The 12,142-nt window shown below is 40.3% G+C and overlaps 1 protein-coding gene across 1 annotated transcript in view; it reads left to right on the forward strand.

Annotated features, from left to right (window-relative positions):
• The window catches only part of LOC122796856 (homeodomain-interacting protein kinase 2-like), a 99,979-nt gene that overhangs the window by 64,024 nt on the left and 23,813 nt on the right, over positions 1-12,142 (forward strand). Inside the window, exon 4 of the mRNA XM_044065599.1 lies at positions 2,430-2,516. Within this exon, the coding sequence (XP_043921534.1) occupies positions 2,430-2,516 (87 nt within the window). The remainder of the gene's footprint in view (positions 1-2,429; positions 2,517-12,142) is intronic.

The following is a 12,142-nucleotide window of genomic DNA, read 5'->3' on the forward strand; positions in this document are numbered from 1 at the left end:
TAATCTTGCCACTCTGGGGTGTAGAGTGACAGAAGTCTAAGAACACAGGGACAGAGAGGAAGGTATAGGTTTTTAAGCATGTGGGTTATGGAGAAAGGAGTTAGGGGACTAGCAAGTTATGGAACTTTTATCAGAAATGCAGTACTCAGGGTTTGCAGATAAGAATTTGAGTAATAGAGAGAATGGCAAAACAATAAGGAGGCCAGTATTGCTATGACTGTGGCAGAAGGCAAAGCATACAAGTGGTGGAGAAGGTACAGGAGAAGGATACTAGCAGAATGGTAACAAAGGAGATGATGACAATAAAATTACAGGCCAAAAGGAAGTTGCCAGAAGGTCTTGGGGAAGGGAGTCTTTTTTAGATGTGTAACATAGAAGGAAAGAAGGAATAGATCTAATAAGGCTGAGGAAAAATTGGAATGAGATCACCAGAGTTTTTAAAAAACTGGAAGTGTTCAGTGAGTGCCTTGCTCAAGTCTTTACAAAGGAAAGCAAGAAGAGGGTGTTGTGCTTTGAGGGAGGGTGGACAGAGTGGTAAGAGCAAGTACAGACAGGGAGAATGTAGAGAGGGAATAGGCTTCCTTCACTAAGGAAGGATATAAAGCACAGTGCTCAAAGGGGCTGCATCCCAGGGAATGCAGAAATCTGGCCAGTCTGCTGACTGAGAACCCTAAGGTTTTCTGTACATCAGTGGCCAGTGCTGTCTGAGGGAGTAGCTGAAGAGATCCAATCAATGTCTAACAGCAGTAACAGGGGAATGTCATGAAGCAAATCCTAAAGGAAAGGCTGGTTGCTTTTCTAGAGGGCAGCAGTTGGACGGACAAGCAACAGTGGAAATTAATTTCTAGAAGAATTTCTCAGTCAGTCTTGATCCACTCTTATGACTGGGCTACCAGAAAACTTGACATGGATTGCTGGTGGCTGCTTGTGGACGATTGCTGCATGGTTTAATGGGCGGATATAGAGGGCTGTGGCATGGGCAGTAGTGCTAGGAAAGGGAGGGACAAGTGGAGTCATGCTGGTTTCGATTCTACTTCAGGTACTCCTGTGTGTTCATTTTAGGTGTGTCTGAGGGAGTAGAGAACAGAACTATTGTCTTTGCTGATAACATAACTTTATGTACTGCAGTAGAGAATAGGGAAAGAGTCTAGGTAAGCATTTGAAAAGACTGGCCAAGTGGGCAGAAAGATTATATGCAGGCAGTAACAAGGTACAGCACCTGGGTGGTAGCAAACCTGGTGTGACATATCGGGGAGGAGTGGGGTAGTACTGATGGTGGTGCAGCAGGAATTGGAGTTGGTGTTGTTCATAACTTATTATTTCTGAAATGTGACAATAGAAACAATGTGCAGGGTATTAGGAATTGTAGCTGTTGGTGGTAATAACTAAACACTGCTGGGCTGGACCATGAGATGGTATACAGGGTATCAGGAATTAGAGCTGGTGGTGTTAACTTCCAGGACAAGAGCCCTAAAATCCATTCATTCCCTCATACAAGCTCACCAGCCCCTTAGAGGTGAGAGTCAGGTGGTAGAGAGTGGTCCAGATAGATCATGGGTGGATTAGCTTCCTGTCTGTACTTCCTGTGGTAGGACTGCAAGCTTTGCTGTTGCTAATCATAGAACCCAAATGTGCACGTAACTGTCCATGACATTTCCTGCTAAGCATCACATCACTTGCAGCGTGAGCATCACTGCACCCATTGCTGCGAGTGGCACATGTGTATGCCTACAGATGTCCCCTATGGAGCAGGTCAGTACTTCCTGACAGGATGACTACACCAGCATCAGCCTCTTACTCCCACCCTCTCCATCCAGTCTCTCCAGCCCTTGTGCCACTATTCATACACAGGCCATCTGGGATGTAGTCAGAGTTTCATCTCTGTACTCCATAGGGCAGGACACCAGTCCCATATCTTCTGCTTTTCCAGTTTAATCCCTGATTCCTAACCTAAATGTCTGCCTACAAACTTTATATTTCACATACTATCATATACCAGTAGAGAAACACTAACTTAGACACACGTGCACACAGCTGTTAGCTACACAGTTTTCTGTCCCTCCCCTTTCCTGGGTCATCTACTGGTCACACAGCTGAAGATCACTTAGTCAGGTCAGAGACATTCATGCTGAGTAGCTGAATGCTGCTTCAGTGGCCCATATCAGGGATCTCATACATTAACTGTGAACACAGGTCATTTTTTATGACAGACTGTGAAGATATTATTGTGATAGTCAACTTTTCTTTATTTCACGCATACTGAGTTAAATTATACCTGAGTTAATAAAATATGAACATGCAATGCTCCACAAATAAATTATACATCACTTTTTGGAATACAGTGTGTGTTATCTGTTAAGAAAAAGAAGTTTGTACAGAATTAGAGGAAACTGCAAGACTTTAATAATAACATGTTTTTCTGTCTTCAGACCCCAGATGAATACGCTGCAGAGACTGGAATGAAGCCAATGGATAGAAGAATATATGCTTTTGATTGTTTGGATCATATGGCAGCGGTATTTATCTTTTATTTTATCTGTTTTATTATATAATGAGATGGAAAAGTACACCCATGGTGTTATAAACTATAATGGTTCAGGCATTGGGAATGTAGGGTAGATTAGCTGATTGAGTCCCTGTAGCTTTGTTTGTCAGACTATGTCAGACAGCATGCTTTAGTGTAGTTTGTTCTCTTGTATTGTAACAGCAGTTAATTTCTTTGTTTGTCTAGTGATGGTGTTAGCATTAATGAGAGAAGTACTCTCTACTTTTGATCCCTGACCTCCCCATGACCTTGTCTGGTAGCTTCTGGATGTTGATACTTGGACACTGATGAAGAACATTATTTCCCAGCTCTTCTGACTGCTGTTTTCATTACTCAGTATTAGTTGTCTTCTTTCTTTGGCCTTTAAAGTCATGTGACTACAAGAGACATTGCATCCTACATTAGAGATGCATTAAGTGCATTTATCTGTCATTCATTTTAAAGGCTTTTTTCTAGTTTTTGGGTCTGCTTGCATCATCCCCTCTACTCTAATTACAGGGAGATGTCATATAGTGCCTGTTGGCATTCATGTTGAAGAAGAAGCTTTATACTGTAGAATAAATAATGTTTTTATTTGTTACTAAAGTAGTGCCAATGTGGATTTTTTTTGTACCAGCTATCACAGCATTAACAGGTGTAGAGGACAGGATTTTTTTAATTTAGCTGATCTCATCTCTTCTGATTAGCTGGCATCATATAATGCTAGGCAAAAGCACATTTCTTTTCAGGCTATACATCCCTGAGCTTAGCCCTTGGCTATCCACCTACTGTCACTTGAATGAGGTAGAAACCTGTGCTACTACCTTTACTCCAGGAATGGCCATGCTGCCCTTGGCCAGTCATTCCTATATCTGTCTAGCTATCTTGTCCAGATCCCAGGACCTCTACCGTGCCCATGTTTTTTGAGTTACAATCAAGACTTAATTTCTGTATGTCACAGCACCTCCAGTGCCACCAACATTTCCCTAACAAGAAAAGCTGCATTTGTATCAGGAGTGGCAAGGAATCATGATGTGAGACAACCCAGGCCATGCTGGTGAGTGAGAGTAAAGGTAGTATACGGGTAGGGTTGCCAGGTTTCTTTGCGGCTAAAACTGGACTAAAGTCACGCCTCTCGCATCACACATAACTCCACCCATTCCCACCCCTCTCCTGCCCATGCCCCACCTATTTTGTGACATCACAGTGACATCAGCTGATGGGACCACCCACTTTGATGACTTAAAGGGGAGAAAAGAACACAGGCGGCACTAATTGCACTGCTAGGCTGCTGCAGATGTAAGTACCAGTATTGATGAAAAGTGTCAATATGGTGCATTTTTCTCCAGTTATTTATTTTCTATGTTCCTAAACCTAATTATGGATGATCCATGGAGATAAAAGGTCAAGAGCTAGCAGCCCGTGCACATGGTGGTAAATCTGATTAAAAAAATCCAAATAAAATGTAAGCAGTTATCTTTGCTATTAAAAAATTGTAAGTTTTGATTTACCCCATAAGATCATTTAAGTCAATAACATCACTTTACTGCTCATTCAGAAATGATGATCTTAACATTCCCTTGCATTTTGAAAGTTCTGTCAAATACTGTTTGTACTGGGGGGACAGGTACTCAGTTGTTAAGATGTAACATATTTTCCGTTTCGGATTAGGAAGTTTCAGTCCTTGGCTGCGCCTGTATTGGGTGGGGGTCAATTGAGCTAAGTGTTACTGCCCCTAGTGTGATATTTCAGATGCTAGTACTTAAGATCTTGTACTGGGTCCGACTGACCTCCCCACTCTTTTTCTTTACATGTCACATATGCAAAAATGGGATAAAGGGTTGTGGATGAATGGATTTCTAACAGGTGACATGTTTTATGTTACTTTCAAAGTATACGTCATAATCTCAGAAAAGCACACATACTTTAAAGAGTTTCATTAATGTTTTTCTATAGCACCAAAGTTGCGGGTTAAAACAGGTAACTTCCTACAACAATGCGCTCTAATACAAGTTTACGAAGATGCAGACTGGACCGCTATGCAGTTGTAAAATGGCAATAAGACTGAATGAAAGATGACTCAAGCCTCTAGATCTAAGAAAGATGCACGAGGAAAAGAAATCACATGCAGTTAGCACACTTGCCATTTTCTGAACATGGCAAAGAGATAGTTTTATTTTTCAATGTGGTCCCTACAGAATTAAGTAAAAGCAAAATAATGTTGGGTAACTGCAAGTGCCAAAAGCAAGATGCACAATTTGTTTCATGGAATACGGTTCAACATAGTAGATGAGGATAATACAAATCAGGACGTGTTAATTGCTAGCAGTATTACACTGCATGGTGAAGTTCTAAAATCAGTCTGAGTGTACTACAATGCAACACTGGGCAATGTTGGCAGAGTGCTTAAGCATTTTAAATCTTGCTATAAGATTTCTTTTGTCACTGCTTGGTAGTTGGTAGGATAATGATAGCTAAAAAAATACCATTTTCCCACCGTGGAGTACTGCCTTCCAGTGATATCTCTACAATCCGTATAGCAGAAAATAAAATTTGTCCATTTGTATTACATCACTGCCACTTAAGTTAATGTATGTACTGTCTAAACTATGTAGCTACCAGGAATACTGAAGTTAAAAGCATTTCATTGTTGTGTAGTAGCTAGTAGTGTATCGTACCGCTCCCGTTCAAGCTGGATACATTTACTTTCTCCTCTCCTCTGGTGGCACAAAAAAAAACCGGACTTCATGAGTTTAAATTTTTTAACTGGACAATTTGTCTGAAAACCGGACAGTTCGGTCAAAAACCGGACAGCTGGCAACCCTATATACGGGGCATTTTTATTGATGTATATCTGTGCACAAAGAACTACAACATGAGGCTGTCCAGGTTCATACTGGTGAGTGAGAGTAAAGGTAGTATACGGGGCATTTTTATTGATGTATATCTGTGCACAAAGAACTACAACATGAGGCTGTCCAGGTTCATACTGGTGAGTGAGAGTAAAGGTAGTATACGGGGCATTTTTATTGATGTATATCTGTGCACAAGGAACTACAACATGAGGCTGTCCAGGTTCATGCTGGTGAGAAAGAGAATTACTCAGTGCACGTTTATTAGCATACCTACATCTGTGCACAAGGAACCACAGTGTGCAGCAGTCCAGGAACTGCTTGTGAGTGAGTGTAATAGTATCCAATACACATTTATAAACATACTTATATCTGTGCACAGGGAATCACAATGTGCAACAGTTCAGGCCCTACTGATGAGTGAGTTTGATATTGGCATCCAGTACATATTTATTAACATACTAATATTTGTGTACAAGCAACCATAATGTGAAACAGTCCAGGCCCAGCTGGAGAGTGAGTGTAATTGTAGTATCCAGTGCATGTTTATTAACATAGTTAAAGCTGTACACCACAAGGAATCACAGTGTGAGGCAGTCCAGGCCCAGCTGCTGAGTGAGCGTTAGAGTAGTACCCAATGAAAGTATATTGACATATAGCTGAACACAATACTGTAAAATCAAAGAAAGAAGCAAATAGCAAATAAGAAACCTGTAATAATAAGCTCAAATGCAAATAGAGAAAATGAAAGGAAATAAGTAAATACATTAATTAAAATACTATGCATGGAATAATATGGCACAGTAGTAGAAATTACTAGCCACTGACACAGTTATGATAATAAAAATGAATTGGTCAGCTGTATGGTAGCTCAGATGGGGAAGTGTTTCAGAACATCCTCGGCCACTTACGTCATGTTCTGAAGGTTTAATCCTTAATAAGTGAAGTCATGATTGCCAAAGGATTCAAATCTGCAAGTGTCAGCAGTCCTTAGGAGTCCATGAACAGGAAAGAAAGAGGTGTTTATCAACTCAGGTGGGGGGGGGGGGGGGATAGTTAGACTCTGACTAGAATTTTAAATACAAAAACACTAACAGTTTGGCAGTCTGCAGCTCCAGGGTGATATGCTGATCTGTTGCTACTGAGATAACCCAGTAGGTACCCATGCTGCAGAGACTGAAGTAGCTAGAGGTAGACAAGTTTATATTCAGAAAGCACTAGCAAAACAGCATTGTAGTGGTCCAGTCAGAGGGCTAGTACAAGCACTCCAGTGGGTCCGAGAGTGGAAATGTAAAACCCTGATGTGCTGAGCTCAGTACTTGTAACCTTCTGTTGAGGCTTGACAGACGAAGCTTAAATCCCCTGGGATGGAGAGTTCACTGTCTGTTTAGTCTTCTGTGGGGGACTTGAGAATAGAAGTAGGAATCTCTTGAGATGCAGCGCATGCTTCCAAATTTTTGCAGGGGGTTGAAAATGGAAGTACAAATCCCCTTCAATTCTGAGCTCACCATCCGTGTTGCGTTCTCTAGAGGTTTGAGGATGGAAGTGTGAAGTGTCTGGAATGGTTTTGAGTCAGGATTTAGGGTCACATTTCTTTTTTGTATTTCAGTGATGGGTGCATATAACTAACCGCTTTCCATTACTTAGGAACTCTTGGCATCCTACTCTCAAATCCCAGCTGCTTTAACATTCTGCATCCTCTAATGGGCTTGTTATATTTAGCCTTAACAGTGTATCTGAAGTGGGTGCAAAGAGCATGGGCATCATTAGTCATGTCAGACTGTACTCATCATCAGTAGTAGACATGTTTGCCACCATACCAATAATGCCCAGTAGTTCAGTACACTGCCAGTTTAATGACTGACCAACATACAAGTTATTTTTGGACGTGGGGTCCCAGCTGTGTTACTATACACACTGGACCTTTCCCTTTCCCTTTCCCTGTTGGCCGTGTGTCACACATTACTGTGTGTGGAATCCCTTCTTTCCATGTAGGATTAGCCTTTTGGTACCCATCATACCTCTCAACTGTCCCTGCTTTTCAGGGATGTCCCTCATTTTGACACAGATTTTAGCTCTGTCCCTCTTAATCCCTCCTAAAACTGGTGCCTTTTGGACAAAAAGTTGGTGAATTACACTTAATAAATAATGGCAATAATTAAGAGTTACTGACTTATTTTACTTCTGGAAATGTATATAAATTCACATTCTCTTATTTTGTTAATGCTTCAGGTTAATAGAACTAATATTTTAAAAGTGTCTCTGATTGTCCCTGATTTTTTCTAGATTTGTCCCTGATTGGTTAAGAGCTATGGTACCCATGCTAGGGGCCAGTAGGAGGTAAAAGCTGGTGAATGTGCATCAAGGCTGTAGTACTGCAGTTGAGAGTGGAATTTCTGGTTATACCCCGATACTCCCCAGTGCAAGGGTCAGTGACATGCATGCCTCTGTGTGTAGAAGTCCAGTGTTTCAGACAACTGCTGGCCAGAAATTTCTGGTGATGCCTGGTGCCTCAATGCCACTCTTGTTATACATTATCGTAGGTGTCAGTTGTATGCGCACTTTCGTATGCAGTACTCCAGTGTTTCAGACAGCTGCTAACACTATTGCTCATTTTTAAATGTGATATCGAGGACTGGTCTTTAGCTTTTGCTACAGGGTGGGCAAACCTATGTCAGACTGCATTGCATCAGTCCTAAACTGACTATCGGACGTGGGCAGTGATTGTCATGATCAGTTCTCGCTGAAGTACTAAGGGCACCACTGAAGCTGAATAGTCCTCATCAGGCTTCTGCAGGGTTCAGAGAATTCTGCACCTGACCTTACTGACCTTGTGTGCTGCTGAATAAAATGTACAGAGTACTGTATAGGGAGGAAATATTCCATCTACACACAAAGCACTGTATCTAATAATACTCTTTGCAAATATATTCCGCATTTTCAGATGAAATTCCCCCAGAAGAATGCAGTTAGTGTTCATTAAGGGTACAGCAAAAAGTGTGCATTAGCCTTCCAGAACAGCGTGTGTAATATTGCTGCAGTTTAAACCTGCGTGAAGTTAAAGGTGCCCAGATATATGTGTGTTAAAACTAACGACCCTGACTTTAACAAGTTTGCAGACTAATGTAATCATGTACTTCGGTAGATCTATGTTGCAGTATTCCTCACTTATGGGACATATCGTGTCAAGGATACCATATAACCAGCCACTCAGTTTAAGTACCTTTCTCATGTGCTGACATCTGACCTGTGATCTATGCACAAGACTATATACCTGAACTGAAAGGACATATGAGCATTAAAGTGCTCAAAACTTTCTTACTATTGGTCTGTGAATGAGGATTTCCTCACTGCTGTGGTTTTTTAACTATATGGTCAGTTCCAGCTTCAGTTGTTTGTAGCAGATAACTATCCCATAAAGGACCTTTCCTCATTCTGTTGATTTTTTGTCATAAACTTTAACTTTCATATCAGAATAAATGGTAAATATGACTGTGGTCAACAGCTACCCCATAAAGACAAGCAGACTCACTCCCATTTTTGGTTAGGTCCTGAACATTAATATAGAAAATGTTCAGTTTGTTAGTCTTTTTTACCAAAGACCCAACATAGTCTCCTTAGTTCTTGAAAGCTTTATTTTGAAAACAAAAAGGCTTCATGGTTTAACTTACTCCAAAATGGTTATTGACTCATCTTTCTTGGACGTCCCTCCTTCAACCTAAGAAAAAATAAAGTTAAAAGAATAGATCAAGTCTTGTTCAGAGTCAGATGTGACAGTTGAGGTAGTTAATCAGCCCTTGGACTATTTGACGGTCATTCCTGTGCTGTGTGTGGGGACCCTTTGGGAGACAGATACAAAAGCATTATGCTATCCCTCTAGTATTAGAAACCCTTGAGGACACCTTTATGTCAGCTTCTTTGGTTCCAGTCTCGCAACCCCACCACCACCACCACCACCACCACAGCAAAGAAGCCAGATACTCATAATTTGCTATACAGTTCATCAGATCCAGCTGTTATTTTTTTAAAATCTGATATTAAATCTCAGCTGTTGTCCCCTGCAAATATTCCTCTGAGTGAGAAGGCTAGTAGGGCCATGGAAAGGTATAAAAACATTTACTCATCATCCATGTTGTCCTTTACAGCCATCAACTTCTAGATACACATGACTAGACTTTGTAATTTCTATGTTAGAGTCTGACTGCTTTCATAACTGAAGGGGCTCTCTCATTCTTCCAAGCCTCAGAAGACTGAGTCTCACTGTTTGGATGATAGGTTTCGGACACTTTTTTAGCCTCTTTTACTAAAGGAGGCAAGAAAACTTGCTAGTATAACATCATATGTTTCAAAATGAAGGTGGTTTTCTATATGGTCAGGATCCTTCTCAAGCAGTGGTCCATACTATCCTTAAATATTTGCGTGAGCTACTCAGTTTAGGCCCAGCATTCACTTCAGTAAAATTGCATTTGTCAGCCATTTCAGCTTGTCTGTCTTTTGATCCTCCTTTATCTTCACATTATAAAATCAAACAGTCTCTTAAAGATGGCCTGCCAATCAGTCCCCTAGGAAACCAATCCTTCCTCATTAGGACTAGAATTATGTTTTTGGTACAAATAACCATTATTTCATTCATTCATTCATTCATTCATTCATTCATTCATTCATTCATTCATTCGTTCATTCACTCATTCATTCATTTTGATAATCATTCTGTGACTTTGAAATCAAACAGTCTCTTAAAGATGGCCTGCCAATCAGTCCCCTAGGAAACCAATCCTTCCTCCTTGGGACTAGAATTATGTTTTTGGTACAAATAACCATTATTTCATTTATTCATTCATTCATTCATTTATTCATTAATTTTGATAATCATTCTGTGACTGAAATTCTTAATTTGGAAAACAACATTGTTAGTTACCTTAACCTCAGCCAAAAGTATTTCTGAGTTACAGGCTTTTATCTGTTCTCCTTTCTTACTCAAACATATAAACTGGGATAGCCTTAGAACTAACCTTTCCTTTTTGTGCCTAAACTTGTTACAGAGTTGTCCATCCAACTTCCAGCCTTCATTCCCAGTCCTCAAAATATAGAGAATCCTTCACTTATTAGCTGTCTACAGACAACAGAGATTCTTTGTAGAAAAGACAAAAAATTAGAAAGGCTAACCAACTTTTGTTTCCTATGAATGGAAGAAGTTAAGTCTTCCAGTCTCTAAACTGACAATTTCTAGGTGGCTTTCCGCTTTCATTTCCTTTTGTTACTATATTTATGTCAAATTCTTTCAAGGCCAATCGAATACCCATTACAGCAGAAATATGGCTTCCTTGGGAGCTTTTTTCCTCCATTCTGGAGGCAGCTACTTGGTTTTCTGTCTGCACTTTCACAAAACACTACAAAATTGATGCCATTTTCTTAGTAGATCAGGTTTTGCCAGGAACATTCTTCAAAGTTTGCTGGGCTCCAGCTGTATTGCTTCAGCCTTCACCCCTTCCTCTTAAATACTTTGGGATTTATACCACAATTAGGAAGAGCGTAACATTGTTGTAATGAAAGCATTGTACAGTTGTGCAAGAACTTGCCATATCAATAGATGCTTGTATAGATCACTGATGGAATATATACACCTTCCCTCCATCCACTTTATCTTTTTTCTTCTTAGGCAAGGTGGAATCCATATGTCTCCCCTATCTATATTTTTGTCTATCGTTTTTCTTCGATGAGTATCAGCCTCATTTTATTTCCTGAGACAAGAAAGCTCTGAGGAGTTTTGCACTTCTATATCTTTAAAATACTAGCACATTGACTTGTGCATTGGTTACAGGTCAGAATTGCGGTGCATGATGAAGGTGCCTAAGGTTTTGCAGACTGCCTGGGCATATGATATCCTTGTCAGGATGTATCCCATAAATGAGAAATACTGCAACAGTGATCTATTCAAACATCTACTGTTATAGTACATTCTTACAGAGCTGTAATTTGCTCACAGCTGTATTTCCTTCATGTAATTCCCTGTTCTTACCAACCTCCATGTCATATTGTTCATGTAATCTTCTTCTTTTGGCTGCTCCCGTTAGGGTTCACCACAGCGGATCAACTGTTTCCATTTCTTCCTGTCCTCTGCATCTTGCTCTGTCACACCAACCACCTGCATGTTCTCTCTCACCACATCCATAAACCTTATCTTAGACCTTCCTCTTTCCTGTTACCTGGTAGCTTCATCCTTAGCATCTTTTTCCCGATATACTCTGCATCCCTCCTCAGCACATGTCCAAACCAATGTAATCTTGCCCCTCTGGCTTTGTCTCCAAACCTTCCAACCTGGGCTGACCCTTTAATATACTTATTCATAATCCTGTCCACCCTCATCACATCCAGTGCAAATCTTAACATCTTTAACTCTGCCATGTCCATCTCTTACTCCTGCCTTTTTGTCAGTGCCACTGTCTCCAACCCATATAACATAGCTGGTCTCACTACCCTCTTGTAGACCTTCCCTTTCACTTTTACTGTCATATTGTTCATGTAATACTTCTGCAAAATGTTTATCTGCATTTCTTCCAATGTTTTACAGTATCCATAACCATGTCTAGCTTCCAGTGTGCCATTTGTGTTATATTCCTTATTTCCTCAGTTGAACTGTATATTAACCTGTTGCCTAAATTCTTTTTTAGCAGCTGTTCCCTAATCCATTTTGTTCTTCACTCGTTTATTTTTCTTTTTTTAACATCTTTATTAAATCATAACTTAAACAATGGCATGAGTACAT

The sequence above is a fragment of the Protopterus annectens genome, chromosome 3.part0, assembly GCF_019279795.1.
Source record: "Protopterus annectens isolate FY-2018-M chromosome 3.part0, PAN1.0, whole genome shotgun sequence".
NCBI lineage: Eukaryota > Metazoa > Chordata > Ceratodontiformes > Protopteridae > Protopterus > Protopterus annectens.